The sequence below is a fragment of the Aquarana catesbeiana genome, linkage group LG03, assembly GCF_042186555.1.
Source record: "Aquarana catesbeiana isolate 2022-GZ linkage group LG03, ASM4218655v1, whole genome shotgun sequence".
Lineage (NCBI taxonomy): Eukaryota > Metazoa > Chordata > Amphibia > Anura > Ranidae > Aquarana > Aquarana catesbeiana.
In genome coordinates, this window is record NC_133326.1 from 88827565 (window position 1) to 88853291 (window position 25727).

At 42.4% G+C, this 25727-nt stretch overlaps 1 protein-coding gene and 1 long non-coding RNA gene across 2 annotated transcripts in view; one reads left to right on the plus strand and one right to left on the minus strand.

Moving 5' to 3' along the window:
* Nucleotides 1-1797: 1797 nt before the first annotated feature.
* LOC141131484 (uncharacterized) lies at nt 1798-12919 on the minus strand. Its single transcript, XR_012242784.1, has 3 exons — nt 11800-12919; nt 3930-4017; nt 1798-2612 (listed from the first exon to the last, which is right to left on the minus strand). It is a non-coding gene; the product is annotated as an uncharacterized lncRNA (long non-coding RNA).
* Nucleotides 11676-25727, plus strand: part of AQP9 (aquaporin 9) — a 56355-nt gene continuing 42303 nt past the window's right edge. Inside the window, exon 1 of the mRNA XM_073618809.1 lies at nt 11676-12202. Coding sequence (XP_073474910.1) covers nt 12020-12202 — 183 coding nt within the window. The 5' untranslated portion in view covers nt 11676-12019. The remainder of the gene's footprint in view (nt 12203-25727) is intronic.

A 25727-nucleotide genomic window follows, 5' to 3' on the forward strand; every position in this document is an offset into this window, starting at 1 on the left:
CATTCCTGGTTGCAGGATTGCGGACAGTTTCGTGCTTGTCCGGGACACGGTCCAGTACATTTATGGCCGCCGTGTGCACGTGGCCCTGGTCAGTCTTGTTCAGGAGAAGGCCTTTGACCGTATCTCCCATGAGTTTATGTGCAGAGCTCTGCGCAGGTTTGGTCTTGGGGAAATGGTTTGTTTGTATGTGAATGTAATGTATAATGACATTTGTGGTGTTGGTAAATGGCTGGAAAACTGACCCCTTTCCAATTCGGTCTGGAGTCAGACAAGGCTGCCCTCTCTCACCTCTGCTTTTTGTTTGTTGTATAGATCTCTTCGCTCAAAGCATCAGACAGAACCCAGAGATCAGAGGGATTACTGCACCAGGACCGGACAGACGGGAGGTCAAGTGCTCACTCTACATGGACGATGTGACAGTGTTCTGTGCTGATCAGCGCTCCATCGACACACTCGCCCAGACCTGTGAGGACTTCGGCCAAGCTTCAGGGGCAAAGGTCAGAAGTCATGCTCTTCGGAAGGTGGTTCCTGCCTTCTTCTGCACCCATTCCTTTCAGCGTCAAGGCGGACTTCATCAAAATTCTTGGGGTCTGGTTTGGAGCTGAGGGCACAGCCCTGAAGTCCTGGGAGGAAAGACTGGCCAAGATGAGACAGAAGATTGGACTTTGGAGCCTCAGAGAACTCACCATCAAAGGTAAAACACTGGTACTCCGCAGCAAGATTCTCCCTGTTTTGCAGTGCCTCGCCTAGGCCTGGCACACCCGGGTTAACACCTGCAAGGCCATCACCAGGGCGGTGTTTCACTTCATCTGGAGCTCCAAAATGGACAGAGTGAAGCGGGCGGTTATGTTCAAGGAACCTCTCAAGGGTGGTAAGGGTGTGCCTGACATCGCCACTCTACTGAGGGTGTTCTTTGCCTGCAACTGCATCCGCAGGACTTTAGTGGACAGAACTGTAGTCTCTGGTGGTAACTCCATGTCCCGCTTCTTCCTCCTGCCGCTTTAGAGGTCCCTTGGATGGGACAAATGGGACAGCTCCATCCCCTACAACTGGGATACCCCTTGGTACTACTTGAACACTTTCAAGTTTATTAAGGAGCTGGGGCTGCGTGGCGTGAAGCCCGACTTGTGGAAGCCAAAAACTATCCACAAGTTGATTAGAGCATCAGACATTGTTGGAACTGTTCCAGGCCTCCCTTCAGCCACTTGCATAGTGGTCTGGAGGAATTTTCTTCAAAGAGACTCACCAACAGGCACAAAGATCTGGCATGGATGGCAATCCAAGGGGGGTTGCCACTCAGGACATTCATGCATGCCAGAAACCTGTGCAGATACAGGCACTGCCCCTTTTGCATCATCCAGGAGGAAACTGCTTTTCATGTTTTCTGGGAGTGCCCCTTTACACAGGACCTGTTGAGGGCCTTGGAACCTGAACTGAAAGACTTTGTACCACAGACTGCTATCACACACTTTGGTGTGTTGAACGGACTCTTCTGTGAAACGCATTCATAGGAGGACATTGACGGTGCCTGGTGGGTGCTGTGTTGCTTTAAGGATGCTTTGTGGTGCACCAGAAAGTGCCTCATCCAGAGAGGATGTCCATCGAGGACTGCCGCAGACTGGTACACAGTCTGCTCAGAGACTAACACTTGATGGACTTCAAGGAGGAAGAGGAGGTCTGAAGATTTCCCCTCCCCCCCTTTCCCCCGTGTATCCTTTGGCAGTTCAATAAAGCTTCGGGCCTGTGAACTCTTTTTATCCCTCCCCTACCCCACCTCCGCCACCCCCCCATCACAACCATTGCCCATTTGAATGCTACCAGACAGTATATGACTTTTTGTGACATGTTTTTGAAGTAATGCTTTCAGGGTAATGCGGCGTCATGCATGATGTGATGTTTCGGGGTATTATTACTCTGCACAACACATCAGGCATCATACCGCAGGATGAATGTAATTTATTTGTATGCTTGGTAAATGTATTGTTATGTAGAGTATTTTTGCGCTGCGTCGCAGTACAGAGTGGAATGTACCCTGTTGAAGTATTTGTTATTTTGTATATTGTCTTTCAAAATAAAGTATACATTTTCAATCATAAAAACACAACGGGACTGATAAATTTAATCTACAGAGACAAACTTACAGCCCACAATTCTCTGTGCAATGTTTACAATTCTTTGGAGCACAGCCTTTTCTGCTAGCATACAATTAGAATACCAGGCCAGAATACAGTAAGTCAGCATGCTTTCAATAGAGGACCGATAAAAGGACTCTAAGATGTTTTTACCTAAACCATGTTTCCTAAGGAGTCGCAGGAAATACAAATGTTGCTGACACATTTTGGTGACAGCTTTCATGTTTGCTGACCAAGTTAAGTTCTCAGTGTTATAAACACCTAAGAACTTAAAAACAGGGACTCACTCTACCAATTCTCCTTTAATGTAGAGTGATGCCAGGTCAGTTTTCCTCTTCCTAAAATCTAGTATCACTTCCTTGGTCTTTCCTGTATTTGAGGACAGGTTGTTTTCCCCACACCACTCTGGAATTTTTCCAACTTTCTTCCTGTAGTACTCCACGTCACCACCCTGAATTCGACCAACTGTAGTAGTGTCACCTGCAAATTTAATGACACTATTTATTGGAAAATAAGGAGTACAGTCACAAGTGTATAAGGAGTAGAGGAGAGAGGACTCAATACAGAACCATGTAGCACTCCTATGTTAATAATACACTCAGAGGAAACATATTTACCTAGTCTGACCGCTTGCAAGCTTTCTTATAATGTGAGTAGTATACTGCACAATTAAAAAAATAAATAAATAAATGGAGTCACACTATGGGATGTTGTATGGCTTCTATTTCCCTCTCTATGCATGCATATGATGGAGTGATGACGGAGTACTGCTGGCAAAAGAGGTTTCCCATTTACACAAGAACATATGGATATAGCTAAAGGAGTAGCTGTTTGATTCTGTTAAAACATGTGCTGATAACTTACCATTCTGGTAAGTGGGGACACAAAGGAGGGGAGCATGGAGTGGTTGCACCTTGAACCACAGCATTATGATTTGTTGAAGCACTGCATTATGAATTGTTGAAGCACTGAGCACTTTTTACAGCACATGAACTTTATTCGTAAATGGATGTATAAGTTCAAACTTTCTCCATTTACCATTGTTGGAACTTTACATTCTATTTTGTTGCACTCATTGCCCAAAGATCTCCATATCTCCAGCCATATCTCAAGCCACTCTTACTCAAATCTTGAAGCAGTTTCTTTCTCAGTCTCCAGACAAAGTGACATGAGTTGCTTCCAGGTCCTGTTCTCCTGTTTTCCTGTTCTTTTCCTGTCCCATTTATGATCTCGTCATCCACCCAACTTCCTGTGCTATATATCTAATTGCCACCTAATTAAATATGACAGAAAGGACATTAACCAATACCCAAAGAGGGAGAAACTTACTCTAAAACGGTCTTACATACATACCATTCGGGACCATAGCAAAATTTAGAGTGGAGGCCCCCAGTGACCTCTCTCTGTGGCATCTAGCAGTGTCAGCTAAGCCCTAGGACTGCTGCTGCATGCCGCCATCTTGCCTCAGTTGACTCAAAGCTGTCATCCAAGTGACACTCTAGAGTATTCCCTTTTCTCCTACCCCAGATGCTACAGAAAAGGTTAAGTAGGGAGTTAAAGTAGGGATGGGCAAAGTGTCTGGGCCAGAATAGACATTAGTTAGACACTTCCAGAAGAGGAAAGTGAAAGGAAAGCCTTGCAATAAAGGAAAGGCTGTGCTAGGGAACTGACTCTTCTGAAGTAGTCAAATTTGCTAGCAAGTTCAGAGGTAAATTGCAAGTAATAAGATGCTTATGAAAAGGAAAAACAGTGCAAGCAAATATTTATGGTGCTTGATTATTCTGTGCTTTTACTCACTTTAAGTTGATGACGGGGTCCTTTTAACCATTTGCTTACTGGGCACTTTCACTCTGTTCCTGCCAAGTCCAGTTTTCAGCTTTCAGTGCTGTAGCAGTATGAATGACAATTACAGTACATGGGCACGCAACACTGTATCTTAACAAATTTTTCTAATTTTTGAGACAGATAGAGCTTTCTTTTGATGGGTTTTATTTTTCACTAAACAAATGAAAAAAGACTGAACATTTTGAAAAACAAAACATTTTTTCTTAGTTTCTGATATAACATTTTGGAAATAAGAAATTTTTCTCCTTCGCTGATGTGCGCTGATGAGGCTGCACTGATGGGCACTAATAGGCTGCACTGATGGGCACTGATAGGCTGCATTAATGGGTACTAGGGATGAGCTTGATGTTCAAGTTGAACGTGGGTGTTTGTCCGTTCGGCGAATACTGAACTTCATGGGGCATTTGCAGCAAATTTGAGCACCGTGGGATGCCCCATATCATATTGAACTGTGAGATCACAGTGCATTAATGTATGAGGCAGGGGTGGCAGGGACTGGCTAAAGCCAATCATGGTTTAGGGGGCTAAGTCCACGCCCCACACTATATAAGGCTGCTTACATGGCAGCCATATATAGTGTAATGAATGAGAGAAGTTAGCTAGAGGCAGGTTAATATACCGTATGTATCGGCATATAACACGCACCGGCGTATAACACGCACCCCAAGTTTAGGAGGCAATTTTAAGGAAAAAAAATTTTTAAGGAAAAAACATACATTTAAATGCCCATCAATGCAGCCTTATCAGTGTCCATCTGCAGCCTTGCACAGCGTCCATCTGCATGCTTGTGCAGTGTCATTTGCAGCCTTAGTGTCATTTGCAGCCTTGCAGCCTTGGTGTCATTTGAAGCTTGGTGTCATTTGCAGTCTTGCAGCCTTGGTGTCATTTGCAGCCTTGGTGTCATTTGCAGCCTTGCAGCCTTGGTGTCATTTGCAGCCTTGGTGTTATCCGGGATGGGCGTGACTGTGAGCGGAGCCGAGCGCCGCCCATATACATAGATAGCCGAGTGTACTCGGCTAGGTTCGGCTAGCTCCGCTCACAGACACGCCCAGTCCCTGTGTCCATCATAGGGTGGGACTGGGCGTGACTGTGAGCGGAGCTAGCCAAACCTAGTCGAGTACACTCGACTATCTATGTATAATGGCGGCCGGAGCTCGCTCCGCTCACAGTCAGCAGGAGATTGGCGTATAACACGCACCCGCAATTTTCCCCTCATTTTAAGGGGAAAAAAGTGCATGTTATACGCCAATAAATACGGTATATATTCAGTATATATACAATATATACAGTGTAGTATAGCCTATATATACAGTGCATGCAGTGTATTTATATATATACAGTCAGGTCCATAAATATTGGGGCATTAACACAATTCTAATCTTTTTGGCTCCATACACCACCACAATGGATTTAAAATGAAATGAAATGCAGACTTTCAGCTTTAATTTGAGGGTATTTACATCCAAATCAGGTGAACGTTATAGGAATTACAACAGTTTGTATATGTGCCTCCCACTTTTTAAGGGACCAAAAGTGGGACAGATTAACAATCATCCATCAAACTTTCACATTTTAGTACTTGGTTGCAAATCCTTTGCAGTCAATTACAGCCTGAAGTCTGGAACACATAGACATCACCATACGCTGGGTTTCATCCCTGGTGATGCTCTGCCAGGCCTCTACTGCAACTGTCTTCAGTTCCTGCTTGTTCTTTTGCATTTTCCCTTCAGTTTTGTCTTCAGCAAGTGAAATGCAAGCTCAATCAGATTCAGGTCAGGTGATTGACTTGGCCATTGCATAACATTCCACTTATTTCCCTTAAAAACCTCTTTGGTTGCTTTCGCAGTATGCTTTGGGTCATTGTCCATCTGCACTGTGAAGTGCCGTCCAATTCTGAAGCATTTTGCTAAATATGAGCAGATAATATTACCCAAAATACTTCAGAATTGATCCTGCTGCTTTTGTCAGCAGTCACATCATCAATAAATACAAGAGAACCAGTTCCATTGGCAGCCATACATGCCCACACCATGACATTACCACCACCATGCTTCACTGATGAGGTGGTATGCTTTGGATCTTGAGCAGTTCCTTTCCTTCTCCATACTCTTATCTTCCTATCACTCTGGTACAAGTTGATTTTAGTCTCATCTGTCCATAGGATGTTGTTCCAGAACTGTGAAGTCTTTTTTAGATGTTGTTTGGCAAACTCTAATCTGGCCTTCCTGTTTTTGAGGCTCACCAATGTTTTACATCTTGTGGTGAACCCTCTGTATTCACTCTGGTGAAGTCTTCTCTTGATTGTTGACTTTGACACACATACACCTACCTCCTGGAGAGTGTTCTTGATCTGGCCAACTGTTGTGAAGGGTGTTTTCTTCACCAGAGAAAGAATTCTTTGGTCATCCACCACAGTTGTTTTCGTGGTCTTCTGGGTCTTTTGGTGTTGCTGAGCTCACCAATGCGTTCTTTCTTTTTAAGGATGTTCCAAACAGTTGATTTGGCCACACCTAATGTTTTTGCTATCTCTCTGATGGGTTTGTTTTGTTTTTCAGCCTAATCATGGCTTGCTTCACTGATAGTCACAGCTCTTTGGATCTTATATTGAGAGTTGACAGCAACAGATTCCAAATGCAAATAGCACACTTGAAATGAACTCTGGACCTTTTATCTAGTTCTTGTAAATGGGATAATGAGGGAATAAAACACACCTGGCAATGGAACAGCTGAGCAGCCAATTGTCCCATTACTTTTGGTCCCTTAAAAAGTGGGAGGCACATATACAAACTGTTGTAATTCCTACACCGTTCACCTGATTTGGATGTAAATACCCTCAAATTAAAGCTGAAAGTCTGCAGTTAAGCACATCTTGTTCGTTTCATTTCAAATCCATTGTGGTGGTGTATAGAGCCAAAAAGATTAGAATTGTGTTGATGTCCCAATATTTATGGACCTGACTGTATCTATATATATATATCTATATATATACACTCTGCATTCAGTGTAGACTATATATACAGTGCAGGCAGTCTAGTATATACATATCTATATAGATATATAGATATATATCTATATCTATATATCTATATGGATATAGATATAGATCTATATCTACAGCTGTTATATAGGTAAGGGGCGGGGCCACCCTGTTACGTAATGAGTGACCACGCCCATCATATGCCATCAGAGGGGGGTTGGGGTCATCCAGTTACGTCAGTTGGTGGCCCTGTCCTTGCCTATATAACAGCTATCACAGCGAAAAGAGAGCAGTCAGCAGGACGCCTCCCATGGAGGTGGAGTATTTTGGGGTTTTTTTTCTATTTTTTGGGTCCGTCGGCGCTGTGATTGAAGATGGATGGACATCGCAGAACACTTTTTTTTTTTTCTAATAAAGGAAATGTCAAAAACTGTGTATTGTGGTTTTTACTTTTTGACACTTTTTTTGGTGAATGGATAGGGATACAATGTATCCCTACCCATTCACATAGGAGGGGCGGGATCTGGGGCCCCCTTGTTAAAGGGGGCTTCCAGATTCCGATAAGACCCCCACAACCACCCGACAAGGGCTGTGTGGATGAGGCCCTTGCTTTGGGGGGGACCCCAAAGCACCCTCCCCATGTTGAGGGCAAACGGCCTGGTATGGTTCGGGGGGGGCGCTCGCTCATTTAAAAAAAAAAAAAATTGGGGTGGAGTTCCCCTTAAAATTCATACCAGACCCGAAGTGCCTGGTATGGACTGGGGGGGACCCACTGCAATTTTTTCATTGATTTTTATCTATATTACCGGGACCCGGCAATACATTACAGCAATTTTAAATTACATTTTTTCCTTTAAAAATGTAATTTTGCTACGGCACAGTAAAACACATCAGGAAGATGCGCCAATTTACAGGCAGACTAAGGGTACCCCAAGGCACGATAGTTAAAGGAATATTTTCATTTTTATTGCTTCACTTTAAGCATTATTAAAATTACTGCTCCTGAAACAAACGGCTGTGTTAAAAAAAAATTTTTGCATTGGTACCTAGGTCCCCATACACTTTTCATGGCAATAGCTTGCATATAAGCCTTTAAAATGAACACTCTTGATTTTTCACATTCGTGTCCCATAGACTTTAATGGTGTTCGCATGTTTGCACAAATTTTTATCCTGTTCGCATTTTCTGGTGTGAACCAAACCGGGGGGTGTTTGGCTCATCCCTAATGGGTACTGATAAGATGGCACTGATGGGCGCTCATGAGAAAGCACTGATGAGGCTGGACTGATATGTGGCACTGATGGGCAGCATTGATAGGCGACACTGGGCACTGATAAGTGACACTGACAGGCACTGATGGACACTGATAGGCATCACTGATCGGCACTGACTGGCAGCACAGATGGGCACTAGCAGGCAGCACTGATTGGCACTGTCTGGCAGTACTGATTGTCACCACTGGTGGGCACTGACTTTCAGCACTGGTGGGCACTGATTGGCAGCACTGGTGGGCACTGTTGGGGCTGCTCTGATTACCAGTGTATATGTAGATGTGGATTTGCCGGTTATCAGTTCTCCTCTCCTGACGCACTGTCAGCGTGAGGAGAGGAAGGTCGATAACTGGCAAATTCTGTTTACACTGTGATCAGCTGTGATTGGACACAGCTGATCAAATGGTAAAGAGCCACTGTGATCTGCTCCTTACCCCGATCTGTGATTGATGTGTCTTAAGGACACAGTGATCACAGATCCCTGCTGATGCACTCTGCAGATCACGGGAGGATGTCCATAGACGCCCCCCCCAGCAATGTGCGACTGCGCTGTAGCCGTCTTTCGGCTATAGTGCGGTCGTGAAGAGGTTAACATTCATTTTCCAGCTAACCACTCCTTACTTAGTAGTTCACCAGTCTTTTTCATCATATCAGATCTCTGGGCTTTAGTGTAAATTCTAGGCCTTCCAACCCATTCCATCACCATAGCAAGAAGGTGCTGAAAGAGGTGGTTTAGTAGTCAGTAAAAAAATAAAACAAGAGTTGTAGTAGCAATAAAAACCTTGACAATAATATGTATTATTGCATAATTGTTAGGGTCTCTTCACGCAATTACTTTTAACTCTAAGACAATCTATTTAAAATTCTGACTTTTTAGCAGAACTACAAACTTTATCTGTAATGAAAGTTTTTAGTTGACGTAACACTCTGGTATTTTTACAGAATGAGGAATGCTACATTAGACATACAGGGTTTATTTCAGTGTTAGTCAGGATGACTAGAAACTCAGCCCGCAAAGACGAGTGAGGATGATCCTAAAGACTCCTCCTGTGTATGCACCTGACATAAGTGCTTCTTGACTGGGACTGTTTCAGGAGCTACAGAGTCTGTATCAACAACAACTCTTAAGGCCTTTATGCAAGTCTTTGGGAATGCAAAACTCTAGTATGTTGATATCTATTTTCCAAATTTCTGTAACCTTTCAACTTTGAAAATCAAAGACTGTCATCATAACTTCAGTGTCGCAAACTAAAACCAGCATTCCTCATGTGATTTTTATTCAGCACTCTCACGCTGAAGCTAAAGAAATTCAGGGGGAAGCCGCACAGAAGGGGTTGGATGCTGCCCCAGGTAATTAAGGAAAATGTGAGTCTTTAATGGCATTGTGGTAAATAATTGATTAATTTCCAGTTACAATTTTCCAAGACGGATATATCTGTAACAGCTAAGGCTTTAGTATTACTTTCTGACTATCATTTACAAACTAAGACTGTACAGTGGCAGCGTGTATGAGACCTTAAAGTGATTGCAAAGTCTCTTTTTATTTTTTTAAATAACAAACATAACATACTTACCTCCTCTATGCAGGCGGTTTTGCACAGAGCAGCCTGGATCCTCCTCTTCTCAGGTCCCTCTTCAGTTGGCCCCTCCCTCCTGTCAAGTGCCCCCACAACAAGCAGCTTTCTATGGGGGCACCCAAGCCGAGTCACAGCTCCGTGTGTCCATTCAGACACGAAGCTCCGACCTCGCCCCCTCTCTCCTTTGATTGACTAACTGACTTTGATTGACAGCAGCAGGAGTCAATGGTGCCAGGAGGAAAGTAACGGACGGCTAAGACATCGCTGGTGACAGATGGGACTCTGGTAAGTAATTAGGTTGTGCTGGGGAGGCTGATACACACATAAGGTTTTTTATCTTAACCACTTCAGCCCCCTGAAGAATTTGTCCCCTTCCTGACCAGGTCATTTTTTGCGATACGGCACTGCTTCACTTTAACTGACAATTGTGCAGTCGTGTGATGCTGTACCCAAACAAAATTTATGCCCTTTTTTTAATCCACAAATAGAGCTTTCTTTTGGTGGTATTTGATCACCTCTGCGGTTTTTATTTTTTGCGCTATAAACAAAAAAAGAGCGACAATTTTGAAAAAAACACAATATTTTGTACTTTTTGCTATAATAAATATCCCAAAAAATTTTAAAAACACATTTCTTCCTCAGTTTAGGCCAATATGTATTCTTCTGCAATATTGGTAAAAAAAATCACAATAAGCGTATATTGATTGGTTTGCGCAAACGTTAGAGCATCTACAAAATAGGGGATAGATGTATGTCAATTTTATTATTATTATTTTTTTTTACTAGTAATGGCGGCGATCTGCGATTTTTAGTGGGAATGCGACATTGCGGTGGACAGAACGGACACTTTTGACACTTTTTTGGGTCCATTGACCTTTATACAGCGATCAGCGATAGCCACTGATTACTGTATAAATGTCACTGGCAGGGAAGGGGTTAACACTAGGGGGCGATCAAGGGGTTAAATGTGTTCCCTCAGTGTTTGTTCCAACTGTGGGGGGGGGGTGGGACTGACTGGGGGAGGAGGGCGATCTCTGTTCCTAAATACTAGGAACACACAATTTGTCTCTACTCCCCTGACAGAACCGGGATTTGTCTACACACACACACACCTCCCTATTCTGAGTTTGTCAGGAGCATTCGCGGGTGCCCTGCGGACATCAGGGGCGCCGGGCAAGCACATCGGCTCCTAAGTGATGCGACGAGCGCCTACGCGCGTCTCTGGCGTTGCGCATGCGCCCTCTGTACCCCTTAAAGCGCCCGCCGTATGGCTACGGCGATTCGTACAGGGGAGCCATACTGCCGCTGTCAAACGGGGGTGGTCAGAAAGTGGTTAATGCATAGAATACATTAAGATAAAAAACCTTCTGCCTTTACAACCCCTTAAATGTTTCATTCTTTGCTTTTAAAATCAATTGTACCAGGAAGGTGTGAGCTATGAACTAAAGGGAAATCCTTCCTTTAGGATGGATTCACACTACCGGGCTGTAGTAACGCACATTATACATTTTGGTCTGTTGCAGTGTCTTTTATATCCAACAGCACCCCAACGCAGGTGCATACTGCAATACACGGTCGTCTGCTACCATGCGCTTCTGTGCGCTGCATTGGAAAATGAGTTACAGGTAACTCTTTCTGCCTGCTCTGGTATCAGCTCATTACATGTAATTAGGAATTATTAGTGTTGTTCTTTTAGCAGTCTGTAATTAAAAAATTCGAAAACCATTCGATAATGATGTAAAACATTTTTTGCGTTCTGTATTTTTTAGAATAATCTGCTGTTCTGTGAATGTTTATTCTGACGACATTTTCCTAAGTAATGATTAACACAATCCAGGATGAGTCGTTTCATATACGTTGAACAATTCCCACTTCTCTACACATACTGCACATATTCACATTCATAAATCACCAATGCCACAACTTTTTAAAAGCCTGTTATTACTGGAGCTAGAAAAAAAAACCCAGATTAAATAATAATATGTCTTCTATTATACCTTTTGTTTAGAACACTGGATGCTCTCCACCCTTCTATTTTAGAGATGCACATTTAAAAAAAAAAAAAATAGAATTTTTTTTGGATGAGCTGTTTTTCTGCGTAGTTGTATCCAGCCAATCGCAGCACAGGAACAGGGTTTTCTTGGCAATATATGAATTGGTTCTTTCACAGGAGTTGATGCACAGAGCTCACAATTTCAAACGTGGGTTAAACTTTATATGGGGATCCAAAGCCTGCCGAAGAAAATGCCTGAAACTGACAACTCCAAGGACAGCAGGAGAAGCAGCAAGTACAGTACGATAGCCATGCAGGAAGACAGAAGCTGTTTGGGCAAGCTGAAACTAAGGAACAGCCTGGCGAAGGAAACTCTGTCTGAGTTTTTTGGCACATGTTTGTTGATTGTAAGTGGCAGCTGCTTTCCTGTTTCTTTACAAGTGACTGTGCTGATGTGTGCATTTTACTAGGTACTTATGTGCAAGGCAGCTGTTTTCATTTTTCTGGTAAGAGCGTAGAAAAAGAAAACATCTATTAATGTCTTCCTTGCTTTTACTTGCAGCATAGATACTGCACAAGCCAGTAATCAGTAATTAGTATGGCATATTAGAAGACTAAAGCCTCATACACACGATCAGATTATCGGACGAAGGTTCGTCCGTTTTTTGTTGCATGCTAGTCTCATGTCGAAAGTGAAGAGGTTACTCACCATACGACAGAATTCAACTTCAGAAGTGACCTAATGTGTTGAATAGTTTTGTATGTATTCTTTCGCTTCTGAGCATCCGTGTTTTGCGATTAAGATTTTTTTTGGACCAAAACCGTAGTAATTAAATAAAAATTGGACGTTGTGTTCACATCCGACAAAAATTTTATAGTCTGCACATCCAGCTTTTGTCGTACGAAAAAGCGGAATCGGCTGTCGTAAGCACCATACTAACGATCTGAAAATCTGCAGTTCGTTCGTCGGACAAATTTATACTTCCGATTTTCGTATTGTGTGTACGGGCCTTAACTAGCTCCCAGTAGTAGTTTAGGATAGGATTTGCCACATTTTTATCTGAAGTAGACTCAGGGGCATGAGAAGAACACAAAGTAGTTCAGGACTGAATTGAACTCTACTCTAGTTTTAAAAATTCGAGACATGTCTGTTGCCCCCTTTGAGCCTTTGGTGCATTGAGCCTTGCTTAACAAACAACAGAAAAGCACCGCATGCTGTGCTTTCTCTCTTGGTATTCTGGTGAATTTACACTGTAATCAGAATTCCAAGTGTTATTAATCTCCTATTTCTTCCCTCTTAATAGAAAAGGAAAGATGACCACTTTACATTTTTATGTACTGATAATGACCAACAAGCCTGAAACATCTGTAATAAGTTTGAAGTAAGGCTGGGTTCACATTGATGCAAATTGGATGCGGTTTCTCCGCATCCAATTCGCATTACAGGAGACTGTGACCGGCTCCATCCCCCACAGTTCTTCTAATCAGTATCCATCTGAGTTATAGGAGGAGTCCTTTTAGTTCTCCAATAAATAGAAGTGTATTTTTCCCATAGTTGAGAAGTAGTATCTTCCATTCTATGAATAGTGTAGGACCCACTGAAAATGGGGTACTTTGACTTAGTAGTGGGCTTAAGCACTGTATGGCCATATGGTGCGACCAAATCCCCATATTTGCGGATTTGCTTGTTATGTTCAGGTGCTTTAAATAGCCTTGTAGGATTTAAATGACATTTTTGTATGTGTGCACTATAATCTTTTGTTCTGTTTGTATGGTCTTATGGCAGCACCATCTTTAATGTGATGCATAGTTAGGGTGTGCCCCCAAGTATTTGTTTGTCTGTGAGCGGCTCCATTCACACAGCTTTGCGGCGGCCGCGGAACGCACTGGAAAAGGCTCCTGTGCGTCTTTGGCTCTGTTTCAGGTGCGAATTCAGCCAAAAAATCGAGCTTGACTCACACCTGAAGTGGTGTACAGGAAGACGCCGGACCCCCTGCTGTGAGCTGCGGCCACAGCTAGTGTGAACCCAGCATGAATTGTTCTATAACATTCGGTGGGATCTGTGCTTTAAACCCATAGTTCTGGATGTATATTAGATATAAGTACAAAATAATAGAGAGTGTATGCAATATGAGTGTAAAGTTAAATTGAATTATACCATATGGTACCCTATAAAGTCCCAGTGGTTTCGGATCCATTAAAGGTCATCCTTTCTTGTTCTGGATGTATAGTTAACCAAGGGGCATAAATAAATGATTTGCATGTCTCCGCGCATTATTCTGTAATGAGGAACAAATCCTTTATATTTTTGGACTGAGATGAAAGTGAGGCATGTAGATACCTTCTGTTTTAAGAAGGTTGCACTATGCCTGAAGCTGGCCATATATTAGTCAATTTTCTTGTTCAATCTTCTTTACATTTACCTTCACCCATGTAGTGCAAGGGCCTGCCTCATTGCATCCAAACTGAAAGTGTTTGGGTTTGACCTCATATTCTGTGGTTTTGCTAAATCAAGGAACATTGTACAAGAGTTTTGTATAATGTATGGCCAGCTTAACCTTATTTTAATGGAAACCATGCTATGGTTACCCCCCCCCCCCCTTGCCTCAGGTTTGAGCAGCTGGGGGATTTACTAAAGAGGCAGCAACTATTCACTCTCCATATTAAATTTTCACTTAGTGAATACAATGGTTAGGTTCACTTTAAATATCATATCACATGCATGGGAAAAAACAAGTTGTTGATCTTATTCATTAAACTAAGTGGACAAAAGTCAGATGACCTCACATTTCAGAATATAAAACAACCTATATCCTGAAAGTTGATTTAAGGTAGATTGTGTTTACTTGTTTACTTTAAAAAACAGATCTACTTCACAGTATTATATTTTGTATACATAGTTTAATTTATTATACCTATATCTATACTTATACCTTACACCTCACACTTTAGATAGGGCAGTTTTTTTTTTTTTTGTTGTTTTTACGAGCATATAGATGAGGACATCCGACTATTCTCCAACTATCCTGACCTGTTGCAGCTAAGAAACTGAGAAAGAACTATTACCAATGGGTCAGCATATTAGCCAATGGACTAATACTTTCAGAATGAGGTCAACAATGGCACCCCCCCCCCCCCCCCCCCTGGATCTCTCAGGTTTGCTTTAACCTTTTGCATTGTTACAATTCACTTAGAAAGAAATTTAGAAACTATAGCATGGAATTCTCACTGTTCCCCTATCCAAGACATCCAAGAGAAGAGAGTTCAGACCTCAATTTTGCACTTTCCTTTATTTTGCACAGCTTTCTTTCTGTTGTTCCCCTATCTAAGACATTCGAGTGGGGCTGAATCAGTCCACTGTGCTCTGCAGTATCACTTTTTGGTGGACTAACAACTAACAGTAGGCAGTATTCAAGCTTATGATGCATTTTGCTAAAAAATAGCATAGATTGTTACCACATCAGTTATACGTTGTACAATGATATTAAAATATGTAATCCTTACCATGTATTTAATATTCAAAATAATAAAACCTTTAAAGCAAATACATAGTGAAATACTACTGTATAAAATAATTTTGGGTGAATTGACATTTAATTAGGTATGGTAAGCATTATGTATGATACATTTCATGGAAAATGATACTACATTATATATATATATATATATATATATATATATATATATATATATATATACTATATCAACAAAAGTATTGGGACGCCTGCCTTTACACGCACATGAACTTTAATGGCATCCCAGTCTTATTCCATAGGGTTCAATATTGAGTTGGCCCACCCTTTGCAACTATAACAGCTTCAACTCTTCTGGGAAGGCTGTCCACAAGGTTTAGGAGTGTGTCTATGGGAATGTTTGACCATTCTTCCAGAAGCGAATTTGTGAGGTCAGGCACTGATGTTGGAGGAGAAGGCCTGGCTCGCAGTCTCCTCTCGAATTCATCTCAAAGGTGTTCTATTGGTGTTGAGGTCAGGACTCTGTGCAAGCCAGTCAAGTTCCTCCACCCCAAACTTGCTCATCCATCTCTTTATGGACCTTACTTTGTTCACTGGGGCTCAGTCATGTTGGAACAGGAAGGGGCTATCTCCAAACTGTTCCCACAAAGTTGGGAGCATGAAATTGTGCAAAATGTCTTTGTATGCTGACGCCTTAAGAGTTCCCATCACTGGAACTAAGGGGCCAAGCCCAAACCCTGGAAAACAACCCCACACCATAATCCCCCCTCCACCAAATGATTTGGACCAGTGCACAAAGCAAGGTCCATAAAGAAATGGATGAATGAGTTTGAGGTAGAGGAACTTGATTGGCCTGCACAGAGTCCTGACCTCAACCCGACAGAACACCTTTGGGATGAATTAGAGCGGAGACTGTGAGCCAGGCCTTCTCTTCCAACATCAGTGCCTGACCTCACAAATGCACTTCTGGAAGAATGGTCAAACATTCCCATAGACACGCTCCTAAACCTTGTGGACAACCTTCCCAGGAGAGTTGAAGCTGTTATAGCTGCAAGGGGTGAGACAACTTAATATTGAACCCTACGGACTAAGACTGGGATGCCATTAAAATTCATGTGCGTGTAAAGGCAGGCGTCCCAATACTTTTGACAATATAGTGTATGTTCTTATCATTGAAAATAAATGAAACCTAGAGAGTAAATGTTTTATGTCAACTCTGAACTCTAGTGGTGTTGGCCTTAATCATTAACAAATATAGATTTATGTTCCCTCACAAAGCCCAACTGTTTACTTTGACTTATTTTTTGAATCAATAGCATTGACTTGCTGGTTTGAACACAGCATATTTTTTTTTTTTTTTTTTTTAGTCACATGAATATCTCGTTTTGCAACTTCCTTTATTTTGTACAAACTTATTTCTGCTGGATAAGCTTTTTCTTACTCAATAGTATAACAGAGGATAATGAACTGTTAGCCATCAGCATGTATGATTCTATAATACTGACATAGATACATCAATGTTTATAAATGTGCCATTTGTAGACATGTATGTAATTAAACAAGACACTACAAATGTAAATATGTAACTATTAAAAGCCATTTAAGAATTACTTAACTTAATGGCATGCAAATAAAGTTTAAGCTACAGCACGTTGAAATTTGCAGGAGTACCATTGGTAATGAAGGAAATCAAACACGTTCTGACAGCTTCATTTCTTGCACTGAATGTATGATTTGTTTAAAGCTGAAGTTTAGGTATGGCAATCTCCAGCTTGGATTGATGTAAATATGTACAGAACATGTCTGTAGGATCCCGGAGGAAGCTGGAAATCACTGTAGTTAGAGAAAGGCAGAACACCCCCCTGTTCTGGAGTTCTGCTATCAACCGAACAGCGAACCCCTTTGAAGTCTTTAGAAGCCAAACAGGGAAAATCAAAAGTGCCCATTTTGATGGCTTATATGCAAGTAATTGGCTATAGAAGGGGTATGGGGGCCTGGGTACTGCCCTGGGGGACATATATCAGACATCACGTGACCAGGTTGCCCCACCCCTTGCCTATATAAGAAATGTCAAAGTGCAGAGCAGGCATACAGGGGGAGGCCTCCCAGGAGGCGGGGCTTTTTACATTTTTTCTATTCTTCGGGTCCGACAGGTGGCGTGATTGATGATGGATTTACATTTTGGGCACTATTTTTTTATTTTTTTAATAAAGGATTTGTCAAAAACTGTCTCTTGTGTTTATTACATTTTGACACTTTTTTCATGAATGGGTAGGGGTACTATGTACCTGATACCTATTCACATAGCAGGGGCAGGATCTGGGGGCCCCCTTGTTAAAGGGGGCTTCCAGATTCCGATAAGCCCCCCCACCAACAGACCCCAAAAACCACAGCCCAGGGTTGTCGGAAAGAGGCTTTTGTTCCCATCAGAGCACCCCCACTCCAAAGCACCCACCCTCAGTGTTGAGGGCATGTGGCCTGGTATGGTTCAGGAGGGGGGTGCTGGCTTGCCCCCCCCCCCTTTCCTGACCTGCCAGGCTGCATGCCCGGATAAGGGTCTGGTATGGATTTTGGGGGACCACATACTAATTTTTTCTTTATTTTTTTTTACCCGCACTTTTTTTTTATTATTGTTCAGCTGTCAGAAGGGAAACCCATTGACAGCTGATGACTTATAGGTTGTTAAGGATGCCACGGCCGGCTTCTCAGCCCCGCTCCTTAACAACCAGCTTACACTGTGCTCTGATTGGGCAAAACTTTGCCCAAACAGGGTACAGAATGCACTGAGCCCTGCAAATTCGGGTGTTCAGTGGACGGCCGAACAGGCAAATGTTCGGCCCAAACTCATGCTCGGGCCAAACTTTTCGCCCCTCCCTAACTGTAGTAGACACGACTTCTACAAGGTTCTCCACTAGCTTCTAAGTCCCGTTCTGAGCAGTTGCACTGCTGCATACTAAACACAGGAGGTTGCCCACTTGGCATAGGTGCCATTTAGAGGTCACTTACAATTTTCCCAATAAATATAAAGCAGTGGACGAAGTCCAACCAGTGAACACTTTATTGCATTTACTGCATTTATTGAGAAAATGTAAAGTGTTCTTTGAATGGTTTCGAGTGAGGGGCTTCCTGTGTACGCAATGCAGCAGGGCAGCTGCTTAGCATGGAACCTAGTAGCTAGTGGCTATTCTTGTAGAAGTGGTGTATGCACTACTACAGTGATTCCCAGCTTCCACAGGGATCTCACAGGTATGGCACATATGTACTTACATTGATCCAAGCTGGACCTTGTAACTATGTAAACATTGTCATATCTGGAATTTATCTTCACCTTTTTGTATGTCAAGTGTCTAATAGAGGCTCAATCATTGCTAAGTGAGAATCTTTACATGTGGGGGTCCACTAGGTGTTTTCTCATTGGAGAATCTCTGTGCGAGCAGGAAGTTAAGGAAAACAAATGAAAAAATGTTGTAGATCTACCCCTTGGCCAAGTTAGGAAAGACATGTCAGTGGGCCTTGTGGGGGCAGCAATGCTGCAAAAGATAGGCAGGTATCTTACTATCCTTTCTTTTTGGTGGGATAACTGCCCATGTGTAGCTAGCTTCAAAGCCTATCCAAACCCAAAAATGTAATATGTTGTAGCTTACAAGTCCATAGATGTGGTGGCTGCATTAAGTTGGCCATTCACACATAGATTTTTTTTTATCAGGCTGAACAAAAACAAAAACGTTTCTGTTGAATAACAAAAAATAAATTGAACAGATTCACAGATATTCACTAAACAGCACGGATTGACAAAACTGCCACTGTGGCTAATGTATTCTGACTCCCCCCCCCACAAAAAAACAAAACAGTCCTACATGTGATTGGATGCAGGTACGCTGTTTAGACAACTGACAATTTTCTGCATGACGTTACAGTGCATTCGGAAAGTATTCAGAGCGCTTCACTTTTTCCACATTTTGTTATGTTACAGCCTTATTTCAAAATGGGTTAAATTTATTATTTTCCTCAACATTCTACAAACACTACTCCATAATGAAAATGTGAAGGAAGTTTGTTTGAAATCTTTGTAAGTTTATTAAAAATAAAAAACTGAAAAGAATCACATGTACAGAAGTAGTCTCAGCCTTTGCTCAATACTTTGTTCAAGCACCTTTGGTGCCAATTACAGCCTCAAGTCTTTTTAAATATGATTCTACAAGCTTGGCACGCCTATTTTTGGGCAGTTTCTCCCAATCATTTTGCAGGACCTCTCAAGCTCCATCAGGTTGGTTGGGGAGCGTTAGTGGACAGCCATTTTCAGATCTCTCCAGAAATGCTCAATTGGGTTCAAGTCTGGGCTCTGGCTGGGCCACTCGAGGACATTCACAGAGTTGTCTCATAACCCCTCATTTGTTATCTTGGCTGTGTGCATAGGTCGTTGTCCTGTTGGAAGATGAACCTCTGAGGTCCAGTCTGAGGTCCAGAGCGCTGGAGCAGGTTTTCATCAAGGATGTCTCTGTATATTACTGCCTTTAATCTTTACCTCAATTCTGACTAGTCTTCCAGTTCCTGCCACTGAAAAGCATCCCCACAACAAGATGCTGCCACCACCATACTTCACTGTAGGGATGGTATTGGCCAGTTGATGAGCGGTGCCTGGTTTCCTCCAGACATGACGCTTGCCATTCAGGCCAAAGAGTTCAATCTTTGTTTCATCAGACCAGAGAAATTTGTTTCTCATGGTCTGAGAGTCCTTTGGGCGCCTTTTGGCAAACTCCAGTTGGGCTGTTATGTGCCTTTTATGTGGTGGAGTGCTGTAGAGATGGTTGTTCTTTTGGAAGGTTCTCCTCTCTCCACAGAGAAATACTGGAGCTCTGTCAGAGTGACCATGGGGTTCTTGGTCACCTCCATGACTAAGGCCCTTCTCCCCTGCTCACTCAGTTTGGCTGGACGGCCCACTCTAGGAGAGTCCTGGTGGTTCCAAACTTCTTCCATTTAAGGATGATGGAGGCCACTGAGCTCACTGGAACCTTCAATGCTCCAGAAATGTTTCTGTACCCTAACCCAAAACTCTGTGCCTTGATACAATCCTGTCTCGGAGGTCTACATTCAATTCCTTGGACTTTATGGCTTGGTTTGTGCTCTGATATGCACTGTTAACTGTGGGACCTTAAATAGATAGGCGTGCGCCTTTCCAAATCATATCCAATCAACTTAATTTACCACAGGTGGACTCCAATCAAGTTGTATAAACATCTCAAGGATGATCAGTGGAAACAGGATGCATCTGAGCTCCATTTTGAGTGTCATGGCAAAGGCTTATGTACATGTGATTTTTTTTCATTTTTTATTGTTAATAAATTTGCAAAGATTTCAAACAAAGTTCTTTAACAGTGTCATTATGGGGTATTGTTTGTAGAATTTTGAGGAAAATAATTAATTTAATTCATTTTGGAATAAGGCTGTAACATAACAAAATGTGGAAAAAGTGAAGCGCTGTGAATACTTTCCGGATGCACTGTACAAAGAGACAGAAAAACACAGTAAGAAAAGATTTAATCAAAAATAGAATACAGGACAGTTAAGCAGTAGATGTGTGATTATTTTTGGAAAATAAGGATATCATGTAGTATCACTTTAAGCCTCTTGTAAACTCCTGTACAGCAGCACTCAGACTGAGAGGAAGCGGCAGCATATGTGGGCAGTCAGTTGTGCTGTTTTCACACGTCCTACGAGGGAGATGTTGATAGAACATAGAGATAACCTCATTGGCCTATTAGTGTTCCTTTAGTGAGGTCACAGGCTGGGGGCACAGAGATGACCAAGTCACTTAACTGCAGCAAAGTATGGATGCCAAGCTGGCTGTGAGTTGTGTTAATTTTGTTAAATTGCAAGATTTAACAGCACAGTTCAGGGTTGGAGTATATTTTGCAACACTATCTGCATGGCTTTATTTCAAAACTGTCCTTGATGTGTGCACATAAGATAGATGTGAATGGCTCAATAGAGTAATAATATAAAGTGCTAGTTTGCTGTAAAATGTATACCTTGTACACTTTAAAACATAAAACTTAAAGTAGAGCTAAAGGCATAACCTTTTTTTTATTATTATGTTTAATAGATAGAGGGTTCTAACGCCTGTCAGTTGTTTTTTTTTTTTTTTTGCCGTTTGTGTCTCATTGGGGAGATTTTCCTTCACTTCCTGCCCCATAGCCAAAACAGGAAGTGAGAGGGAATCCTTCAAAGGTGAGGAAATCCCTGGCAGTCACCAGAACTAGCGTCTCCCATTGGCAGATTTTTCCTCTATTCCTGTGCTAGTGACAACACTAAAAATGTGATTTTTTTTTCACTTTGACTCTCGTAATAATGATAAACAGGACAAATAGAGAGGGTGAATCTCCCTAACGTGGTACAGACATAATTAAAAACTGACAGGGGTTCTAATACATCCACCCTCTTTTATACTTATAGGTTCTTGCACATAATTACCTACAACTTTTATGGACCCATCTAACCCTGAATGATGGGCAGTTTTAAAAATGCTCCCTTAAGATCCTCACACATTTAAGTGTGTCCACTTATTGGGGTTAATTGTGGTTTCCTATATACTTTTCCTATGTGTTATTCTTCTCTTTGTGCATAATTTTAAACAGAATTAAAGTGGTAATAAACCTAAAAGCAAACACTTATTATATTGCAGCTTAACAGAGGGTTTACCACTGATAGGTGTAATTGCAATGATCAGCTTTTCTTTAAGTATGTAAAATAATTATCCCAAAAGGAAAAAGAAAATTGCTGTTATTAAGTGTTAGCTGGAGTTTGGCTTTAATTTGCTAGTGTATCTAAATCTGCTAGTCCATCTAACACTCCCCTCCCCCGACTGACAATGCTGCTGTCCAAAGGTTCACTCTCTGCTCCTTCATCCAGAGTAAAGGGAAGGGTAAGGTGCCCCAGGGTTTACCATCCTAGCCCCAAGAGAAAAGGAGAAACAGCTACAGCAGGTCAGTGCAGGCTCAGAGAAAGACTTTGGGAGTTGGTCCACCTCTTGGTCCCTCCCCTCCATAGCCCAGGGAGAATAGCAGGCCTACAGGGAGTGATCACCTTTCTGCAGGGACACAAGCAGTCACCATCAGGGCCTGGGACCTAGAGTCTGTATTGCTTTTGTAACTGTGTTGGGGGTATGCTACCCATTGGAGCCATGTTATTAATTGAGGCTTTTAAGTAAAGAACATTAACCACAGCCTGTGCATTTGCTGCTCTGAAGGAAGAGTTCTACTGGAGCCCCCTTCCTGTCGCACCTGAGCAGGTAGGCCAGTGTCTGAAGTCCCTGGGAGTGCTGGGGAGAAGCCACGTAGCTGGGAGGGTGGAAAGGGGGTCAGCCTCCACCCGCCACCCACATATGGGGAAGAGTCATGTGCAAAGGTATCGTATTGCCCTGAAGTTCAGTTTACATTGGGGGTTGGCTCGCTATGGCCATGTACTGGGCAGCCAATTACCCACCAACAAGATAGTAGAGCCACTTGTCAAAATGCACTCTCCACTTCCTTTCATTCTTATGGGCTTCCGAGACGAGCTGGTTCTTCGAAAATCCGTAGGAATGAATGGGAGTGTTGGGATCTGAATGTGGACCCCTGCAATGTCTGGCTGTGATTCTTCTTTCTGTGCTACCTGAGGTGCTGGACAGCTCCCTGTTTCAACCATTAGACAATCTTGCCTTGTACCTTGTTTCTGATGAACCATGAATTTATCTTTGCTTCTCCTTTGAACTTTCTGATTTAAGCCATGTCTCTGAACTTTCTGTTTGCCAGATTATTGTGCTCTTCTTCAGGCATATCTTGCTTCTTTCAATCATGCTGTCGTGCGTATGTTCACTACCACTTGATACTGACCTCTGGCTTATTCCTCGACTGTACTTCCTCTTGATTCCAACCTGCAACCACTTGTTACCTATCTTTGGCTTGTTTACTGACTACACTTCTGCTTGATCTCTACCTGCTATATCTGCTACCAGACCCCTGCTTGCTCACCTCCTGATGGGGCAAGTCTGAGGACAGCAACCCTGGCACTAGCACACAGTAATACCCATCTCCACCATCAGGAGCTCTGGTGAACACCAGTTAGTGCTTAGACCCTTCACCTTGGGTGAGCCCGCGTCATCTGCCAGGGTGAACTGCTCATGTACTTGTCCTGCTGGTCGATGGGAGCCTATCTACTGCTATAGCTACTGGTCTCTGAGCCTGATCCCTGACCATGCCAGTAAGTGCAGAGCACATAAGCAAATCAGGAGCTGAGCTTTAGGTAGAAGTGTACTTAAAAGTGTGATTGTGCCAAAGCCATGGACACTAAAGAATGTTATTATTTCTAACAGTCAGTAAAATAACTTTAAAATAAGCCATCCCTGACATCTTCTGCTGCTTCTAAATATTTAATTCTCAAATATCCTTAAAGATCCCAACAAAGATTCAAAGGCAATTTCCCACAGCACATCACAAAGGATGTGTTTTAAAGTGCATTGGGATTCCATTTACAATAATGGCATCACAGCACAGCAATAAACATATTGCACATTGCAGCATGGTGCAGTAACATGTGCAGTACTGCAACACAATGATGTTAATTTGCCCTTAGAGTGATACTAAAGTCTCAGTTTTTTTTATTTAAAAATAACAAACATGTTATACTTACCTGCTCTGTGCAGTGGTTTTGCACAGACCAACCTTGATCCTCCTTTCTTGGGTCCCTCGCCAGCGCTCCTGGACCCTCTCTCCTGCTGAGTGCCCCCAAAGCAAGCAGCACCCGAGCTGAGCCGCTGCTCTGTGTCCATTTAGACACAGAGCCGTGGTTCGGCCCCGCCCCCTCTCTTTCCTCATTGGCTCACTGGATTTTGATTGACAGAAGCGGGAGCCAATGGCGCCACGCTGCCATCTCAGCTAATGAGGAGGTGAAGTCCCTGGCAGCCGAGACTCTCCTGCAAGATCCCTGGATCGAGAAGGGCTCAGGTAAGTATTAGGGGGACTGAGGGGGATGCTGCACACAGAAGGTGTTTTATCTTAATGCATAGAATGCATTAAGATAAAACACCTTCTGACTTTACAACCACTTTAATTTGGGTTTCAGTTGGTTTATAAAAGCTTAGAAACACTCTGGCCCCTTTCACACTTGTGCGACTTGTCCTGCAACTTGGGACTGCAAAGTCATACCCCATAATTTCCAATGAGTACCATTCATATCTGTGCGACTACAAGATGCAGCGACCTGCACTACTTTGGTCCAACTTTGATGCGACATGAGGTCCATGGACATTGCTTCAAGTCACGTCAAAGTTGCAAAGTTGCGGCAAAATTGTGTCAAAGTCATGACAAAAATTGTGGCAAAGTCCCACTACTTTCAGGTCGCACAAGTGTGAAAGGGGCCTTATATGTTTACTTAAAAAGCTGGCAGGCTGCCAAAATTCTGGTGCAATAGGAAAATAATAGGAAAAAAGCTAAAGATTTCAGTGCCTCTGTTGATAGATACAGTAGTTAGTCAGGTTGAAAAAAGCTACAAGTCTTTTTAGCTTTAAAGTGCTTAAGGCTCTGTTTACATCTAGGCGTTGCTATTTTACAGGTGTTTTTCGGCATTTTTCTGGCGTTTTTTTGGGCATTTTTGCAAAGTTTTTCTACAGGCGTCTTCAAGGTTGAAAGGTCACCAATTTAAAAGCAGTAAAACGCCTGTAATCTGATAAATAAGAAGCTCATGTACTTTCTTGAGCGATGGGCATTTTGGGGCCATTGAAATGAATGGGTTTTTTCTTGTTGGGCGTTTTTAGAGCTGAGGCTTGGAGCAGAAAAACACCCAAAAACGCCTAGCTGTTTGTTCAGAATACAGGACAACACGCAGACTAAAAGATCGTCTTTATGATCACCTCCATGATATCGAGAAAGATCATGCCACAAATGTTGCACAACTTTGGAATATAATCCATCAGAAAGATACATCTAGCCTTATTATTCAAGGTATTGACAAGATTGTAAAACCACTAAGAGGAGGTGATAAGTTTAATATTTTATGCAAACGTAAAGTCCGGTGGATTTTCATTTTGGACACCAGATGTCCCTTGGGACTTAATTATGAATGGGATGTATCTCACTTTTACCAATAGACCACGCCCAGTGATTTGTAATCTGTTTTAGATTTTATATCCCCACATTATTCGTTGCTCATTTGGTAACCAATTATATACTTATTCTTGTAACGCATCTAGGATATTGTTATTGGGTTTTCAAGTGGAATTTGATATATTGGTATGTTTTCAAGATACACCTTTATATAACAACTACGGTCCCTAGATACGATCATAATTTTGTCTATAGCGGGTGGGGTGAGACTTTAAGACTTTGAGACTTTGGGCCTAGTTGTGCACCTGCCTATTACTTTTTTTCGCGGGGCTAGTTTTGCAGTATTTTCATGCTCTTTAATCTTTGGCCCCGTTCTCTCC